At 47.3% G+C, this 20,347-nt stretch overlaps 1 protein-coding gene across 2 annotated transcripts in view; it reads left to right on the top strand.

Moving 5' to 3' along the window:
* The window catches only part of Wdr82 (WD repeat domain 82), a 165,760-nt gene that overhangs the window by 73,116 nt on the left and 72,297 nt on the right, over window positions 1-20,347 (top strand). For both annotated transcript variants that reach the window (XM_075896466.1, XM_037424343.2), the window contains exons 4-5: window positions 6,956-7,055; window positions 16,951-17,223. In XM_075896466.1, coding sequence (XP_075752581.1) covers window positions 6,956-7,055; window positions 16,951-17,223 — 373 coding nt within the window. The remainder of the gene's footprint in view (window positions 1-6,955; window positions 7,056-16,950; window positions 17,224-20,347) is intronic.

Raw genomic sequence — 20,347 nt, 5'->3', positions numbered from 1 at the left:
TCCCACCGCGTTGTGTCTTTGCAACCTGGTGACGAGGTGCTGCTTTTGACACCTATTCGCACTCCTGGTCTCTGTGACAAATTCCAGCCACACTTCATCGGGCCATACATTGTTTTAGAACAAACTTCGCCGGTTAATTATCGTGTGACACCACTCGTCGCCCCAACAGACCGCCGCTACCGCAGCACAGAGATTGTCCACGTTTGTCGCATGAAACCTTTCACGCGACGTTCCCCATCACTTTGACTTACGGCGGCCAGGGTGTCCGCTTTCAAGTGGGGGGGGAATTAGTGTGGGCATTTGTAACTTACATCGTCCTCATCCCTGCATAATCACAATCACCATCATCCGCTTGTCTCTTTGCCCTCATTGCCACTCTGGGTCATCTTCATCGTCATCGTCTGTGTGCTGGTTCTGCCCGTTCGTTTTGCGAGGTCTTTCCTCAAATAAACGCTGTCGCAGCCAACACTACCAAGACTTCATAATATATTTAGATTTTAAGCTCAGTAATGAGTTCTATAAAGTTCCCATTTATAATTTACAGAGCACGTTCTGTAGGATTTTTCAAAGTTCCTTGTTAATTAACTCAAAATTTCCCCTGTTGTAGTCAGTTATTAACTTGGTTGTAGATGCTTTTTTTTCAGTGGAATTGAGAGGGAAATGTGAAGAAGATTATGATCGCTAATTCCAGGAAGGACTGTGACACTCAATACGTCATCAGGGGAACTGGTGAGCAACAGATCAAGAGTCTTATCATCTCGAGTAGGTGTGGTTATTGCTTGATGTTGGTTAAAGTCAAGTACCAATTCCAGGAATTGTTTGGATCCGGTTAAAGACGATTAATTGGGTGCTAAAAGAAGAGGCCAATTGATATCAGGATAGTTGAAGTCACCAAAAAGAAAAATAGATGCGTCAGGAAATTTATCTTTTATGTTTGTAAGAGAACTGCGCAGGTAATCGCAAAAAAGTGGATGACTGTCTGGAGGTCTGTAACGAATCCCAAACACTGATTTTACAGAGCAGTTGTGCACGCAGACCCATGTTAGTTCTAGGTTAGTATCATGATAGATCAGCGAGGACGAGAGGTTGCTGTTGACTGCCACAAGAACGCCTCCTCCTCTTCTATCCATTCGGTCATTGCGGTATAGCGTGAAATTCGGGTTACAAGCCAAAACTTCGGAGTCGTTGCTGTCGTTTGTTAAGCAAGTCTCAGTAAGAAGTATTATGTCTGTGTCAATGTCTGTGATGAAACCGTGTAGCTGATGTTTTTTGGGAACAACACTTCTGATGCTTGCGAAACCAATGTTGGCATTCAAAAATGAAGACGGACGGTTTTTCGAACGGCACTGGTTATATGAACTGCGTCACTTGGTACCTGGTTGATTTCTATTACGTGCGTCAGGAGGAGTAGGTCGAAATGTGGAAGTGTTTGCGCACTCTAGAACACTATCAATTGTAATGTCGTAGAAATATGTCTTGTTTCCAACATACAGTTTGTCAAATGAAAGTTTGAAGGCACACTTCAGCGGGTGTACGAACTGTATCAACTTAGAACGCACTTGGCGAGTACTGGGAGCAAAATTTTCTCGGATGGCATAGTCAGTTCCTTTTAGTAGACGGCCGTAAGCAAAAATGTTTTCTTTGGTTTTGAAATGGCTTAGTTTTACTATGATAGGCCTCTTTTTCTCGTTTTTTAATTTGCCTAAGCGGTGCACACGTTCGATAGTGTTTGTGTCCAGTTGTAGCTTCAAAGTATTAGTGCATAGTTTTAGAATTTTTGTTTCAGATTCCTGCCATGTTTCTTTTTCTGCGTCATCGAGGCCAAGAAAAAGTAGATTGTTTCTGCGCATTCGGTTGTTGGTATCGTTGTTTGCAGCTTTCAGGACCTCGATATCACGTTTAATTTGATTTGCCTCGCTCACAACAGGATCAAGATTCGTTTTTGGGTGCGTGATTTCTAGAGTGGCTAGTCGGCCGCTAATATGTGCGAGCATTTTGCTGTGTTCGAGTTGTGTGTTCTTTAGTTCGTTCAGCTCGGTACAGATGCTACATTGCTTTTGTTCCAGCTTGCTTAGGGCTGCCAGAATTTCTGTTGTGGGACCGGGATTTTGCTCACCATCACCGGAAATGGTCAATAAGAGGTGACACAGCGTATCGTAAGCAAACGCAACAGTACTAATACACAGGGGAATACTATGGTACAAATCAGGGTCGTAGGGGCACGACACCGCGACAAGAAAACGGTTGTCGCATCGATACTCGGTTGCATGGCGGAGGTAACTAACCTGAAAGATTAGGCCGGGGGGGGGGGGGGGGGGGGACATTGTGTCGCTTGCGTTGTCGTGCCCCAAATGGCTGTCCAATGGATGCGCCTTATATAGCCTTGTGTCAAAGTGCAGAGTCGATGACGTCGATGCGCCCAGGGTTTGCCAGGCCAGGAGTGGAATCCAGGCTGGTTCCGGATTACTTGAGGGTGTCGGAGAGTCCGCAGGCCATTCAGCGATGCAGTCGCCTGCCTTGCGAACATACAGGGTTGTGGGCTTAGTGGGTAGGTGCAGCAAAGGGCACAGACCGGGCGATAAGCAGCACAGGGCAATCTGAAAGAATAGGCGTGGGGTGAACATTGTGTCCCTTGCGTTGTCGTGCCCCTTAAGGAAGGGGTGCAGAGTCTCTTGAATCTGATTACCGTAGCACACTGGACCTTCGTTTCATTTTGGTTTTATGAGCATCTCTGTCAACCATTGTGAAAGGGACGTCGCTGGCATGGCATAAAGTTGCCTTTACAAGGTGTTATTCAAAATAATTCAGTTCTTTAAAGAGACACAAAGTTTTCTCGCACTTGTAAACGGCTATTTTCTGATACCAAGGTCGCTTGCAGCAAGAAGACAGTTGGTAACAAACAAAATAGTGTCTGGTTTTTTATAAGTGGTTGATTTTTATTACAAATGTTTTAATTAAGCAGCCCTTCAATGCTTTTTTTTTTGTCACGAAACACCACCCTAGTTTTATACACGGACAAAAGCCGCCTCAAGGGTTCCTGCGGTCAACAAGGAGGCATCCTTCGCGCACGCTTGTTTGAGCTGAGTTCTGTGCCAGTTAAAAGCAATGGTGTATTTAACAGCACACCACGATAATTCAACTGCCACTCGTACTTTACTGAATTCAACTGCCACTCGTACTTTACTGAGCATTCATCGGTGCGGTCTTATACTTGTGAAAAGCTTACTTTCACATGGTTTTTAAATTATCAAGGCTGCAATGGATTATGTTGGATGCAAAAGTATTTGCTGAAATGTTCTTCCAGCATGGTTCCTTAGGGCAGGCAGTGGAGCATAAAAATATTATTCTGGTATTTACTCAGACACTGCACAAGGCTTACCGTATACACGCGTGTAGGGGCCGCACCCGTGTAAGGGCCGCATCCCGTTTTTAAGAAGCACATATTCAAAAAAAAAAAAAAAAGTTGTGTGTAAGGGCCGCATCCGCACTTTCCTTGACCCATGCGTATTCAAAATGCGCGCGTGTGTGTGAGCTACTAGGCGTTGTCAGTAGATGGCGTTAGAGAACGCAATTCTCATAATCACCATATAGTACATTATTAGAATAATTTGTTGGTTTTCTTCATGCTAATATGTTCATGAAGTCAGCTAAAAATTTTCAGTTTTTTCAGTAGTGTTCATACACCCGCCAACTAAAGGTTAAAGCGGGATTTTATCTTTAACTTCTGACACTTCTATACGAACACGCTATCCATATCGGCATTAGCATCACCAACTTTGGTATTTGTGCGTTGTTCGGTCATTGTGCTGTTCAGCTTGCCATGTGCTCAAGTTTTGCGCACCGTTGAATGACTCTGGGACTCCAGCTAGTTTTCTGCGGAACGTTTACGTTTTCGCACGATGGGCAAGCAGCTGAATAGCTATACAGTTGGCTATAAGTTGAAGGTGATCGAGTTTGCCCTCGAGCACGGGAAACGGGCCGCCGGCAGAAAATTCGACGTTGACGAGAAGTGTGTTCGACGTTGGTGCGCCCAGAAGAAAGCCTTGCAGAACACCAATATCAAAAAGCACGCTTTCCGAGGAAAACAGTGCAAGTATCCTGATTTGGAAGAGGAGTTGCTCCGCTATGTGACTGAGGTGCGGAACGATGGTTTTGCGCTCACTACAGACATGCTGCGCTTGAAGGCACTAGCCTTGGCACGTGCGAAAAATATACCCGCCAGGGATTTCAAGGCTAGTGCTGGCTGGGTGCGAAGGTTTATGAAAAGAAAGGGACTCTCTTTTCGGCGAAGGACCACGCTGTGCCAGCGGCTGCCAGAAGACTATACCGACAAGGTGCTTAGTTTTCACAAGCATGTCATCGGCCTGCGCCATCAGCACAGTTATTTGTTGTCGCAAATAGCGAACGCTGATCAAACTCCTGTGTGGTTTGACTCTCCCGAGAACTACACAGTCGAAGTAAAAGGCAAGAAGAGTGTCGCCGTGCGGATTACCGGCGCTGAGCGCCAACGCTGCACCGTGATGCTTTGTGTGACCGCGGACAGGCGGAAGCTACCCCCGTACGTTGTTTTGAAAAGGAAAAGAATTCACAACGAAGTTTTCCCCAAGGGCATCATAGCTAATTAGAGCCCAAGAGAAGGGATGGATGAACGATGATTTGGTGCTAGACTGGGTGAAAAGTGTTTGGCAGAACAGACCGGGAGCTTTGTTGGCCAAACATTCACTTTTAGTATTGGATAGTTTCCGCAGCCACCTTACCGATAAGGTGAAGGAGCAGCTGCGCCCTGTCGGCACAGACATGGCCGTGATTCCAGGCGGCCTCACAGGAATGTTGCAACCATTGGATGTGAGCGTGAATCGACCATTCAAAGCTGAATTCCGAAGACTCTACACGAAATGGATGGCAACCGGCAACCATGAGCACACGCCGACCGGACGGCTGAAGAGGGCACCGCTTGCTACTGTTCTCGGTTGGGTATTGTCGGCGTGGAGCTCGGTGTTGACGGACATTGTGTCCCGAAGTTTTAAGGCCACTGGGATATCCAACAGCCTGGATGGCACCGAAGATGACTGTTTGTGGAATGATGGTGCTCCGCAACACACTATCTCGGACTCCGAGTTGGAGGACTCATCGAGTGACGACGATTAAGCGCACACGCGGCATACTGCAATAAACGCTCTTCGTTCACTAACTGGTACGTTGTTTTTAGTTCACCAAAAAAAAAAGTTCCGTGTATGGGCCGCAACCTGAAAATTAGCCCTCACTTCCTGAAAAAAAAAGTGCGGCCCTTACACGCGTTTGTACGGTATAATAAAGTCTCGTAGCGACCAGTGCTGATCACGCTGTTTACAATCAGACCACCTGTGCCACAGTACATTGCCACATTGCAAAAAAGAAAAGCTCCGCAACCCTGTGTTTAGTTTATAAATAAATGCTTACTTCACTCTGCTATTACCTAACGCACATATATTTGGCAACACTTGAAATTGGGAATGACAAAGCTTTCCTCTAGGTAACGATCGTGTGCAACGTCAATACACGCCGATTTCTGGGGTCCATTACCTAACCTGAAGTACAAGCCACGTTCTGTTCATTTCCAACATGCAACTTTCACAACATGTTACAAATATACCCTTGAGTCACGAATTATGATGCACTGTTAGAAATGCGTGAAATTCGCATGGCGGTGCATTTCAAGAAAGAAAATTAAGGAAAGTGTTGTGTTGTGTGAGCTTTAGCTATTAAACTTAATGAGTGTGTAATTAATTATCTAATTATTATACCACCAGCCAGCTTCAGTACTTGCACGAAAAAAAAGCAACCACTATTAGGCCCGAAATGTGTGCACAGCTTCTTTTTTTGTTGTTGTATTCGTTTCGAGCAAAAAAAACAAACTTTTCACGATCCTGAAACACTGCACATCGATCGATCGTCAAGCACAGTGGGGTCTCCAGCAAAGTAATCCTCCACAGCAATATGCAGCACAATGAGTGCGCTCAGAAAGCCTGCAGAAATTTGCACACCGGGTTTCAGGCCACTTGAAGAAACACGCAGCGTGTGATGCACTTTCGAATTTTGCCTGCGCGATTGTGTATGCAGTGACTGAAGGGGATATTGCACAAGCAAAAGTATGCCGCACACTATAGGTATTGTACAGTGTCGCAAGGGCACTCGGGTATGGTGACACCTTCACGAATAACTACGAGCGTTACTTTGACTGCTTAGATGGACTACATTTGCACCACGTGATGAAACGAATTTGTTGACTAAGTCTGCTCAAAGGGCAGACCTATATAAATGAAATGAAGCCATGTGTCTTTAACCTAGAGAAAATAAGCACATGGGTGCCAAGCGGAGCTTTGTTGCACTTTCAATTTATTCAGAACGCGAAAAACGAACATAGGTGAAGATAAGTTCTGAAAACATGTAAAGCTCAGGAAGCGCTAACGCCAATTGAGTTCATACTTCTTTCTTTATAATATCGTATTGCAGTGCATGTGTTTACAACATCACACTGTCAAAACACTTATTTACAGTAAATGCCACCACCACTTAGGCATGTCCTGTCATTCGCCGTGTTCCTGCCCGAAATTCTTATAGCCATCAGTCTCATCAACTCGGAAAAAACGGAACACTCGACGCCAATTCTGCCAGATTTCTTGAGCCCTCACTATGCAACGAAGCTCTTCTCAATGCTTTCTGTGCGCAGCCCCTGTGACAACATAACAAGCTCTCTCCATAGTGTTTAGAAAAAGTTTCATGACCAGAAAACAATTGAAGGACTGTGATATAAAGAATTACACTGCCGATTTTATATCAAGTGTAAACTGTGTAGCACAGGCACCTAAGGCACAAGGATTGTATGTGGCTTGGTTGAAGAGGTAGAGTGGTGGTGCGCACATGCTCTACAGTGCCAGTGGTTTTTTCCTTGGCTCTACATGTTCCGGGTGCCCAGGGTGGTGACTCTGTGCACATCTCCCGTGGACGACCTGTTCCTGTCGGGTTCTTTGGACAAGTCATTACGGCTCTGGGACCTACGCTCACCCAACTGCCAGGTAAGTTTCACAAATGCACAATATTTATTCACAATAGGGCATGCTGGCATGGCTCGTGTCTGCTGCATCTCCATGGACAGACAATCTGTTGCCAGCCATTTTGTTGGCAAAAAAATAACCATCACACGTACATCAAGGAGTTCATGAAGGCGATTTTTATTAATAAGCGGGGACTTAAATCAAAAACAATGACTGGGGGGCACACGTCTTCTTGTAGTGGCCATTTTGTTTTTACAAATGTGGTGTTTATACTTCATAACATGAAAAGTATTATTGAATTCAATAAAACTAAAAAAGTTACTCTTTTGTTGAAAATAGACAGGTTTGTTTAAATCCATTGTTTGACAGAATCCCATATATTCAGGAGGAGACATTGTAAAAAAAAAAAACTAATCACAGTCAAAGCATTTCTAAGACAATCAAGATCTTTCAGCCCTGCATTGGAGCCTTGTTCACAATGAGTCGAAGTGTATGACAATCTATAGTGGAACTTCGATTATACATACCCCGCGATTATACATACCCCGGTTTCGCGACGACCCGCGTTACACAACGAATTAAGTTTGGTCCGGACAAAATTCTCTTCGTAACGATGTATTGAAAAGCCTCGATTATACGACGCACTTTTACGCCAACCCCGCATCTTGCAATGACTTTCAGATTCTATCCGTAAGAAAAAAAAACACATACGCTCAAATCAAACGTCGATCAAATATTGTCACGAGGTTGTGATACACGCAGCACTTGAGAGGAAGCACGCAGGAGTCAGGGCGGTGTCAGGCGAACTGTTTATTGGGCGAACTTGTGCCCAGCAAAAGAGGGCCAAACACAACTCACAGCAACAGCGGCGTGAACAGTCGTCGGCCGACGGAAAAAAAAAAAAAAAAGACCCCCAGTGGCGCACTGCGCCGGCTTTTTATACACGCGTCGTAACGCGTTCCAAAGTGGCATACAAGATAAACGCGGCCTGCGTTGCGCTTAACAGAAAGTGATAGCGTCTTCCTTCGCAAACGAAAAGAACCGCACGTGTCAGTTTTTTATACACGCGTCGTAACGCGTTCCAGAGTGGCATACAAGATAAACGCGGCCTGCGTTGCGCTTAACAGAAAGTGATAGCGTCTTCCTTCGTAAACCAAAAGAACCGCACCTGTCAATATTCACAAATGCAAAATATGAATTTGTGGTCTCCTAGGTTGACGATTACCCCCGCATTCACAAACCTAACTAAATCTTATCCTTATGACTTGAATCAACATTAGCACAAGTCCGCCTTAATGCATTTCAAAAACCTGCATTGTACTTATCGCAGAATTTTCCTCGTACTTAAGTAAGGCCCGGTTAAGTAGTCTATCCACTATCTTAAGGCTTCCCTAAACAACATGGCAGGGGACGACAACTTTGCGTATTCCATTTATTCTTGCAAAGATATGTTGAATGGCACAATGTACGCTTACACGTCAGCGCCACGGTAAGTCCTTAACGATCGACGAAACCTGGTTGAGACGTTCGACAAGCAGAAATTTTTTGCCGCCCCCGCTTCACAAAATGTGTCGTGAAGAATCTGCTCGCTGTGTTGTCGTGGGTTTGTTGTGCACCATTTCATGCAGCTGCTCATTTCATTGCGCTTCTATGAAGTTGGCATGTTTCAACTTGTTGGCAAGGGCCTTGTTGTCTCGTAGCCGGCCATAGTGGATACCTGCTATGGTTGCCAAAACACTTTTTTCCGTACCAGTAAAACTTCTAGAAGTGACGCAATCACTTTTCTAGTTGTTTGGTCGGCCGTTCATGGATGTAGTGTGTCGATTGTTGAATTCTATCGCGAGCTGCTTCCACCTTTTTCGTTTTCTCTGAAGGCACACGGCGTCTGTTTTGGCACTTGTTCACAATACCCGTCAGTACGTAACCACTTTGTCGGTGAAGTTCACTTCAGTGCACTGTTCCGCAATAAATGCAACTTCTTAAAAGAAATGCTGTAAAACTGCTAGTGAAATTAACAAAAAAAGTGAAGGAAAACGGCAAATGCTGAAGGGACCACAATAACACCATTGATCACAACAAAAAACATAAATACGTCAAAATAACAAAAAGACCTGCGTTCACAGGAGTTGCAGTAAAGTGGCCAAACAAAAAACGTGCACCTCACCAAAAGCTGCCGATGCATAAACAAACATTGCTACTGTTTACGTTTGGCTGCTTCTGTGCATACTGTTGTTGGTTTCTTGAAATGAAGCTAATTTATTTCTGCTCAAGGTAATGATATTGTAGCAAAAATTTACCTGCCTTTGCGTCCAGGGCCTATACTTGACGAGTTAAGTGACGCCTTTCATAAGGGAGCTTTCAGAAACACACCTTGTACTTATCCTTTTCTCGTCCTTTTGTAAGTAGGTTTACCGACATAAGTTAAGGTCGGTTCATGAATACAGCGGTTAGAAAAGTAAAAGTGAGACTGGATGTCTTCTTAGAATGAAAAATTTAGGTGGTGGTGGTGGTGTTGCAGCAGGCGGGGTTAGCCTGGCCTGCATGGCCGGCAATTGTTCCGCCTGAGCATCTCCTGAATTTGGAAAATGTCACCACGTGTCAGACAGCCCAGTGTCTCGCAGGAAGACCAACAAAATTCGTTGCATGTTCCTCCTAGTTGCCGCAGGTCCTTCAGGAAAAATGACGTCATCAACTGTCCGGTGCCTATGACAGCCTTTTTGCAAGGTGCGGATCATCGCTGCTCTTTGCGCATCAAACTCCGGGCAAAGCCAAATGAAATGTTGAATATCCCCGATGTCACCTTGAAGGCACAGAACGGGGAAGGGTATCTCCCAGTCTTGAATGACCAGGCCGGGGTGTATGCGGAGCCGGTTCTTATGCGGTACAACAGTGTCGCTTGTTCACGAGAAAGTCTATGAATTACACATGCTTGGTGTGGAAACTTGTAGATCGCCTTGAAATGATTGCGTATCACATCTTTGTTGTTCTGGTAAGTCTTGGGAGTTCTTACTTTTGGAAACGATGTACGTGCTTCGCATGCAAGGGCATCAGCCTTTTCATTGCCCTCAATGCCAACGTGGGATGGGATCCACTGGAACTTTATATTAAAACTCTTGCCATTTAGGTGTTTGATTAGTGCCAGAGATTGCTTGGTGAACTTTTCTTGAGGTAGGCCACGATGCAGTCTTTGTAGCGCCAATTTGGAGTCCGTCGGCACTACAACATCTCGTGCAGAAAAGGATCGCAGTTTTCACAAAGCCGCCGTAATTACAGCGCTTTCTACCGTTGTGGACGAAACCACGCAATCCAGGCGGCCCGACCGTGACACGCTCAGGCTGGGTATGCAGAAAGTCGCTGCGCAGCTATCCGTCTGTGTGCACACTGATCCGTCGGTGTACACTTGTAGGTGGCCGCGGTACATGGTGCTCAAGTGGTCCAGCGCAAGAAATTTTGCTTCCGCGGCTGGAATGGTGCGCTTCGCTGGTAGATTGGGTACGCTGAAGTTGCACGCAACATCCACAAAAGACCATGGCAGGTCCATAGGGCGCCGTTTAGGCAGTTTCAAGCCTAAATATTGAAATGTGTTTAGTGCCACGTTGAAATGTGAGCCAGTTCTTGCTCTTAGCCGCTGGAAAAGCGCCGTGCCTGCGAAGGACTCGCCCAGTCTTGACAGCTGCGTTAATAAGGCCTGAGACGCCAAAAGGCAGAGCGGAAGAGGCTCGGCTTCATTGGTGACCTTCGTGTTTGAAGCCGCCTGAGGGACTCCCATCACGAAGCGAAGACCCTTTCTGTGCACTGCCTCTAGGCGTTCGAACTGGCTTGGTGATGGTGATATCAGGGGCAGCTGATGAAGAATGTGGCTTGTTATAAGCGCATCATTCAATTTAAGCATGGACATAGGATTGTTGCCCCAACGGACCCCTGCCATGCGACGAAGAGCGTTGATCCTTTGCACTGATGCAGTGACTATACCATCAACCGCACGTCGCCATAATAGCTTGTTGTCGATGGTAATGCCCAGGAAACGGACACTTGTTGCACAACGAATTGAGTGGCCTCGAATATTCAGCGACAGACATGTTGACTTCCGTCGCGCTCCTGGGAAGAGCATGAAGGCCGACTTTTCCGCTGATAAAGATAGGCCAAGTGTCAACAAGTGACGCTCAATGATTGAAATAGCGCTCTGTGCTATCCGGGCCAAACGTTTGTGCTGGTATCCTGAGATCCAAATGCAGATGTTATCGGCGTAAATGGATATTTTAACTGCTTTCAGAGCTGAGTGCAGAGTGTCGGGAAGCCTGGCCATGGCAGTGTTAAAAAGCAAGGGAGATAGAACACTTCCTTGTGGGACACCGAGGGAAACGCGTCTCTCTTCGCTCGCTCGTTACATTTCCAAGCTTAACACGGACACAGCGGTCTCTGAGATATTCATGTACGAACCGAAGAGCATTTCCCGACACACCCATGGCTTGGAGTCCGTTCACGATGCCTGTCTGAAGCACACAATCATATGCCTTCGCAACGTCCATGAAGACGGCAAGTGTCGAGAGTCCGCTGACGCGGTGGTGTTCGATGTGGCTTAATAGGTCCAAAACACTGTCCTGGGCACTCAGCCGTGGGCGAAATCCGGTCATACACGGTGGCCATCGTCTTCCTTGTTCAAGGTACCAAGTTAATTTTGTACATATTAATCTTTCCATCAACTTAGGTACGCATGATGTAAGAGATACTGGTCGATATGACGCGAGGCTCGCAGGATCCTTTCCGGACTTTAGGACTGGCACCACCCATGCTGTCTTCCAAACAAATGGGATCTCTCCCGTGCTCCAGACATGATTAAATATGTCCAAAAGGGCCCTTTTTCGCTCATATGGTAGATTTGTCAGCATTTGATTGCTGATCAAATCGGGACCCACGGCACAGCGTCTTCTTAATTTGCTAAGTGCCATATCCAGCTCTCGAAAGGTGAATGGCGTATCCATCGTGTGAAAAAACTGGGGTGATAGAGGAATCGCCGCTCCTGCTGATCTACCAGATATGTACACGTCTGCGAAATCCTCTGCAAGGGTTTGCAAATCTATCTCTTGTTTCAAAGCGAGTGCTTCGAATGGCCTGTGTGTTCGAATCTTCCCAGAAAGACTATTTATTACTGCCCATATCTTTGTCAAGGGCGTAAACGTTGATAAACTCTCACAGAAAGCTGCCCATTGTTTTCGTCTTAATTTTTTTGTATGGCGACGAATCGCAGCGTTTATCCTGTTATATTCGGTTTTCGCAGATGGATTTCCTTTTGCTCTCATTATTTTCCGCTCCGCTCGTCTACGTGCTGCGCAGAGGTTCTTCAATTTCAAGTCAGGAGCAGGAAAATGGTCGGGCAGTTTCAGCAATGAAGTTGCTGATCGCTTGCTTTGCAACATATCTGCGAAGAGCTCACCAGTGGATTTGTCCAACACTTCTCTGTAGGTGTCTCAGCGTGTTACATTGCAGAATTGTCGACCAGCAGTTCGAATGTAAAATTTATTCTCCTTGAAGTTATGCACTTCTACATATGCCTCGATCGTGTGCATACGTATTCGTGGTCATTACGTAGTCAAGCTCTATCCACACAGATCAGCTTCAGCGAGCTGAAAAGCTGATATTTTCAAGTTTTAAGTTCATGGGGTTTTTTCCTCATCGCCATACAGCTGATCTGCCTTGGTCACACTCGCAGTCACAGGCTTGTGCACGCTATGGGAGCGGCGACCGGGAGCGCCTTGATAGGAGGTAAAAGAGGAAGACGAAGATCGCGGGTGCGCGCGGGGCATGCGGCAGCCGCTGGCAGCGGGCAGTTGCGGCCGTGGCTTAGACGAATAAACAAGGTTCCTGGTTCGGCTCACTATCTTCCGTGTGAGGTTCTGGGCAGAGCAGCCTTGAAACCCCTACATTTAGCGCCCAACGGGAAGAACTCTGTCTCTAGGCCACGGACATTGAGGCAGTCTGCGACCATGCTCCTGATGGCATTGGTGACCATGCCCACCTTTTCCAGCCAAGACGCGAGGGAATTGGTCATCGATTTCATTGACGACCTTTTCATATACTCGACTGTTAGCGGCTTCTCAAAGTCGGACGTGCTCTGGCGGGTTCTCCCAGTTGCCCTGCGCTGTGCCGCAGAACGATGGCGGCGTCTTCAAGCACCCTTTCAGTTTTGGAATCAGTTCGTCGCGGCATTCAGGGAAGAGTTCCTGCCGGTCGCCTACGACTACCGTATCCGGCGTGAGCTCGACGCCCGAACGCAACACCCAGAGGAAGGTCTACCAGATGATGTTCGGGCCACGCAGGAGCTCTTCCGTTAGGTGGACCCTTCTGCTCCTGAGGCCGTTATGGTCTCGCACGTTTTTCGGCAATGCTACCCCCATTTTCAGCTGCACCTGTTGGGCCGCTTCTTTCCTTTTCTCAAAGAGCTTGCACGTTTTGCTTCGCAAATCGCTGAGCCATCCACTCAGGCCGTACCCACTGTTGGAGAGGAGGGAGGTGAGCTCATTGGTGTCGACAGGGTTCATGGGGTGTCGCCGACGTTGGAGCAGACGCTGACGCCATGTGGGACATTGACGCGACGCGAGACGGCCCTGTGGAGCGATTGAGGGCAACGATCATGAATCCGGTCACAAAGTCCGGAAATGACGAAGCAACAGACGTGAAGGAAATGAGGAAGACGAGGAATAAGAGGAAAAAACTGAGATAAACAGAATGCAGGAACACGAAAATAACACCAGATGAATCAGCGTCTTGCGAAGAGGTGGTTCATGCTTGTGACCTTGAGAGGGACAAGGCTTTCCTTGAAGCCAGAGTGGATTGTCCAAAGCAAAACATACTGTGGTATACAACCGGCATCTGGCAGTTGGAATACGAGTTATGAAGCTTGGCTGATGCACGTGATGGTCTTGAGCACGAACATGGCATCTACAAGTCCAAGGCAACCACCATGATTGACTAGAAGGACCACCACATTTCTGAACTGGAGGACAAGGTCCTTACACCGGAGAAAAGGTTGGCTGAGGACTCGGAGGAGCACAGTCGCATGAGCAGGCTGCTTGACGGTTCCCAAAAGCGTCTCAAGGATCAGCAGCAGCAGCAGTGCGCCAATTTAGAAGGGCAGTTGCTAGTGAGGGACACTCAACTAGCAAATCTGAAGGACAATCGTGAAGAAGAGCCAGTGACAGCGTGCACTCCAAGACACAGCTGGACAAGCAATGAATGCATGCAGCTGACCTCCGTGCGCAGCTAGCTCAGGCTCAGCCGGACCGCGACCGAGACGCCAGTCAAGCGTGCACACAAACTTTGGAACTAGCAAAAAAGGAAGCAGAGTGCAAGGAAAACCCGGAGCTGATGAAAGGGCTCGAGGCTGGCCAGAAGACTTTGTCAGCAAAGGTCTCCGAACTTGAGAGGCTGCTCAGTCTTGCGTCACACTCCGAGACAACCATGGAGCACAGTCTGAAGTGAGGCTGAAATAGAGACCGTGCCTGACGACTTTAAAAAGCTGAAGCAGGAGATGGCCTCGGTAAATTTGGAGAATGAGCGACTGATGGAGAAGCTCGAGGCAAGGAAGCAGCATTCGGAAAAACAATGCAAACTCGGAGAAGAGGTGACGCAGCTGGAGGGATCCACGAAGAGGGTGAGCAATACGGTGGAGCAGTTGGAAGAAGCCGTGGACAATGTGAGCAACTGCATCAGCGTGTCTGACCTGGCGTGCAACGTGGCTGACCTCGAGGAACAAAGCTGCGTGGAGAGAGAATGTTAAAGGCAATCGGGTATCTACATCAGCGAGCATGAGGAAGTTAGCACCGGAGGTATATGCAGTCTCTGAGCTTCGGTGGCGACGTCATGACCCCATGGCTACCAAGATCACCAGAGTTAGTTGACTGCCACATGGAGCAGTAGCCGCCACCGATACACGACTGGTCTGGACAGCTACAACAAAAATGACACACAATGGCTTATGACTCGCCGGGACGGGCGCTGCACTAGGAGGATCGGCATTATGTCATGCTCTTGCCGACAGCCGTAATCGTCAACCTGAGCGAGCCCGGTGTGCCGCCGTTTTCGGGTGGCGTAGAAGTTGGCCCCTCTGCACAGATTGACTCTGCTGGCATGTGGTCCTTGTGTGCCCCGTGCGGGCCGTCGTGGCCAGAGCTAGCAGCAACCGCATCACCTCCCTCTTTCCAGTTTCGCCGAAGGGGAGGGGGCAGTAATAGAGCGGCAACCGCGTGCGTGCCGATCCGAAGTAGAAGAGGAGGACGAGGATCGCGGGTTCGCTCGGGACACGCGGCAGCCGCTGGCAGTGGGCAGTGCCGGCTTAAAGGAATAAACAAGGTTTCGGGTCTGGCTCCGCGTCTTCCCTGTGGGGTTCTTGGCGGAGCAGCCTCGAAACCCCTACGACGCATAAAGTGCAGCGAAGCTGTTTTCACTATGCAAAATTACTTTCACTTGACGTCGACGTTCATATTAACACCAGGACACCACTAGATGCACTTGTTGAGGAACAAGACGAGATGGCGGCGATGAGCCCGTGCCGACGTCACAGATTTTATTTGAGACGCAGGCGTAGGTAGAGTTGCCGCTGCAGCGTCCAGCCAGGTTCCGAAGCTAGGCCGTTCTGTTCTCGTGGCTTGCGCTTTGTGGCTCACGCTACGTGTGCCACGCGGCTCGCTTTTTTTTTTTTTTTTTGGGCGCGGCCAACTGGCCAAATCTAGCGTGGCACTACATAGGCTCCCATCCTAGCACTTCGTGCGATTTTAAGCATATGTAAAAACAGGAAAAAGCAGAAGAGACAGATACTATGTACACGAACGGCAATCCGTAGATTGTCCGTAAGGAAGTCCAAGTCGTCATCGGGAAAAACGTTGGGTCTCAAACAGTTTCGTTGGGCAACACTGGGAGCCGTGAAGCATGCCAAACAGATGTTGCGGGCAGCAGTGGTGCAACGCTTTGAGACACTTGTGGCAACGGGCATCGACGACACCAGTGATCACTACTGAGAAGACGGCTCAGTGAGGGTGATGCAGAGCTTGATGATGGCTTGTGTGGGTAGGCGTCACACACTTAACAAGCCAACAAATTACAACGTGCACAGCTCAGGCGCGCACTAAAACATTCTATGCAAGCCTGCGGTTCGTCGCAAGTATGTGATAGCGATGACGCTGTGTCTGACTCGTCTGGCAAAATGCTTTTGACAACGCGGTTTCGATTTAGTTTTCATGTGCACGCAATTTTCAAACTTTACTTATCAGTAAAAAGGTGTGCGTTTTTAATTTTTTTTAAATTAATTTTTGCTTGCACCTCTTCCAACTATGTCATGCTGTCATTAGCTGCCACTGGCAAGAATCATTCTATCTGCTTTCCTACCCAGAAACACAAGGTCGTGCCGTGGGCATATTCAGGCCCGTTTTTTAGGCAAGGCTGAGTGTCACTGCCTACAATCCTATTCTTCGATTTTACAACGGTCTTGCGTGGTCCCCTGAAAATCGTATAATCGATGCTTCACTGTAGCTACATTTCAAGGATGATATGTACGTACTATTGAGCAACCCCTCCGCAACTGAAGAAAGCACTCAGCCACATTATCTGTTTACAGTTTAACAGTGTGATACATCTTGGGACCGCTGTGCTCACTGAGATGTACTCTCTCTAGGTGGGCATGCTTCTTGGCTCACCTATGAGGTGTTGTGGACTGGGTAAGGTTGTAGCAGCACAGTCCACTGATGGTAGAGGCTGTCTGCCCGGTGTGATGAAACAACTGCATGACAAGGAAACATCTTCTATTACATAGCAACCGGTTTTTTGCAGGACATCCCATTTAGATTGTTCCTTCCACTGCTGAAGAGCATCTGTGCTGTGGAGCTGATCGCCACACTCGTACGTGCCTCTCTTTGTGTGACAGGGGGTAATGCACCTGACTGGCCGTCCCGTTGGCAACTTTGACCCCGAGGGCCTCATCTTTGCGGTGGGGCTCAACTCCGAGCTGGTGAAGCTCTATGACCTGCGCACCTTTGACAAGGGCCCCTTCAACACGTTCAAGCTTCCGCAGGACCGGGACTGTGACTGGACGGGGCTCAAGTTCAGTCCCGACGGCAAGAGCATCCTCATCTCGACCAACGGGGCCCTCATCCACCTCATTGACGCCTTCCAGGGCACACCCCAGCAGACATTCACCGTAAGTGCAGTGGTGGTGCACTCCCCTCCTTGGGGGGTCCACGACAGAAATCTCTTGCTTGCACAATTTTGCGCACTTTGCAAACACTGTATTTTTTGAAGGCTGCATGCATGCAAAAACTCTACACCAGGCAGTGACATGTGTTTCCGAATGAGATTGCAAGCATTAAATTAGGATGTTGGTATCAGTTTGAAAAACTGGAAGTGTTATGTCGCATGAGGCTGACTGTTGGCATCGTCGTGTGCTTATCCTCGAGCTGCTGTTTGTATTCTACGCATATCTTTCTTTGAAAGGTACCTCAAGCATGCATTTGCAACATCATGCCATTGAGGACGATCTAAAGGTCAGTGTAGCAAGCTGATAGCTTCTTTTTGACATGCATAAGCAGATGTTGGTGGTACTAAAGGAAAACTAAACAGCACGACTCGCACTAATGAAAGTTGTCAAACATAAGTGCTTGTATTTCTCGACTATTGTAGGCTCAAGCAGTTGTTCTGTTAAGTTTACCATTGTGTCTTTTTTGCATGACAGGGTGCAAACAAATGTCATCTACAAACTGTTTCTGAAAACTGAGTTCGTTTTTTAGATAGCTTTTAATCCATTCGATGATTGAAGCTTTCTAATCAATTTTGCGGGGGCTACTTGGAGAAGTCCTGCAGGATTAAGTCTATCTGCTTTTTGGTGGTCAAAGATAGTTCGTGTACTAGTTCTGATAATTCTGTAATTGTAGAAAATCCTTACTTTCATATTTCCTGGCGCTTAGAAATAACCCTGTGCGAATAGCCCACCTTTAGTCTAGGTGCATCGGGTTATTGTAGCGTTGTACGGCTGGCATCCACAAACTTGTAGCGTACCTTCCTTCATGCATTTTACCGAAATTGAAACTGGCAGTCTGTGGTCTCCAAAGTTATCCGCCACGCTCTGGTGAAAAAAATCTCGTGAGCTTAGTATTTTTTCTGGATAATTTGCAAATGACGTCAGGTTCCCCTTAGCTCGCACCTGTCGCCACACCCTGTATGTTTACAGAAGCTGTTTGGCCTTGCGACCCCCAAAAAACATGGCACGTTTAGAGTCACCACCACTTCGCATGCACAGGCTAGTCTTTCGAAAAATATCTGTTGTTATCCTATCGTTGAACCGGTGTCACGTGAAATAGTCTAACACAAATACTTTGCTAAACACTCGTCACCTCTACAGGTTGGAAAAGCTGAATTCCAGGTAATGTTCTCCGAGCTTCAAAAATAGGATAAGACAAGGTACAGTTCTTTGTGTGCTTCAAAAAACGCTTCTACAGTCTCTTGGCTACAAAAGTGAGCTACCAAGCAAGTCCGGGAATCCTTGGCACAATAGCCTAACCTCTTGGTCAGGATGTTACCAATATAATTGTATCATCTTCTGAAAATACATGTTTTGCTCATGTATAAACAGCCTCGTTATTGGCCCGATGACGGTGAAGTCATCGCGATACTTTTCCGACAAACACAAGCATTTAGCTCTGTCTCGCCATATATCGCCCGTTACATTGGCGTCTAAGGTCATTTATTGCAGCCATTTATTGCATTATTAGTGGCATGAGTTATTGCATTTCGCTAAGAGTATAGAAGACCGATCAAAGATGAGTTCGGATCTACCAAAACTGGCATTGCGTATGGGGCTAGAAGGAGCTGAGCTAAAGACTTGAGTAGAAGAATGGGAGGCTCGAGCTTGAGACAATAGGACAGCAGAACGCGAACCCGTCAAGGAGAAGATGCTGCGTCTGCAACCTGCTCAGGCTCAAGGCGTTAGAGAGTCAGTGGTGGCTGACGAAGGCTGACAAGTTCGAGCATCGTCTAACGTCAATCCTGACAATTTTATGCCAGGATTCAATGAGAACCAAGATGACTGAGACGCATACCCCAAGAGATTAGAGAATATTGCTACCGGTCAAGATTGGCCAAAAGACAAGTGGGCTACGGCCCGAAGTTTGTGTTTGAGTGGAGAAGCGCTCAAGGTCTTCGGTCATCTGTCTCCAGAAAAGGCACTCGATTACGACAAAACCAAGCTGGCACTCTTGCAAAGGTTTCGGTTCATCGCGAAGGACTACCGTCAAAAATTCCGACACAGCAAACCACAATACAAGATCGTGAAACAAGCGTGCAGTACGCCGCGATGCTAACAAGTTTCTTTGACAGATGGGTCTAGATGTCGAAGACAGAAAAAGAGTGTTCAGCTGTTTGGAACCTCCTAGTAGTGGAACAGTTTATGAACAGCTGTCATGGTAAAATGGCACTATTTCTGCGAGAAAAAAACTGCCGTAAGCTGGAAGTGATGGCGTAAGCGGCCGACAACTTTTTGGAAGCTCAGCGACAGACAAACTTACTGGTTTTCCGGGAAAAAGCAGAGAAGACCTCGGCAGGAAAAGGTGCAAACACAACATCAATAGTTCCCACTCTATGTTTTGTGTGTGACAAGTTCGGTCACATAGCTGCAGAATGCCGATCTCGGAAAAGGCAACCATTGTGTGGGTTTTGTCACAAACCCAGGCATGGCAGTCAAGCGTGCGCCAAGAAAACAATATATGGTCGCCGAACCAGAACTGTAAGGAAGTTGAGGAGGTAGATGACGACAAGAGCGAAGATTCTATGTCTAGCGCAGTGAATATGAGACCAAAGATGACTAAGGATCGATGCCAGTGTTGTAAGGCATCATATTTGGAAAGATGGTATCAGTATTGCGAGATACGGGAAGTGACACGATGGTTGTGCGTCGTTCTCTTGTGCCAGACGAAGCATTTACGGGAACCATAGCTACGTTGTTCTTGGCGGACGGAAGCAAAATTGCGGTTCCAGAGGCAAAGGTGGAACTTTTCTCACCCTACTTTTCAGGCATATGCTCCGTAAAATGCATGAAGTCCCCATTGTACGACATCATTGGGGGAAAATGTGCCCGGATCATGTCAGGCTCATGACCCCGATTCAACATGGGAAGAGAGACTAGCTGCAGCGAAGTTGGAGTTGGACAGCACGACCAGTGTGAAGTATAAGAAGAAAGGCCAACATTGGAAGCCCTTTCTGAGTGGCATCAAGAGCACAAGCTTCCAGCCAATTTCAGCAACACTCAAGCTCGACACTTTGAAGATGACGAG

This window comes from Rhipicephalus microplus, chromosome 5 (genome assembly GCF_043290135.1).
Source record: "Rhipicephalus microplus isolate Deutch F79 chromosome 5, USDA_Rmic, whole genome shotgun sequence".
Classification (NCBI taxonomy): Eukaryota; Metazoa; Arthropoda; class Arachnida; order Ixodida; family Ixodidae; genus Rhipicephalus; species Rhipicephalus microplus.
This window is presented reverse-complemented; position numbering and strand designations above follow the sequence as displayed.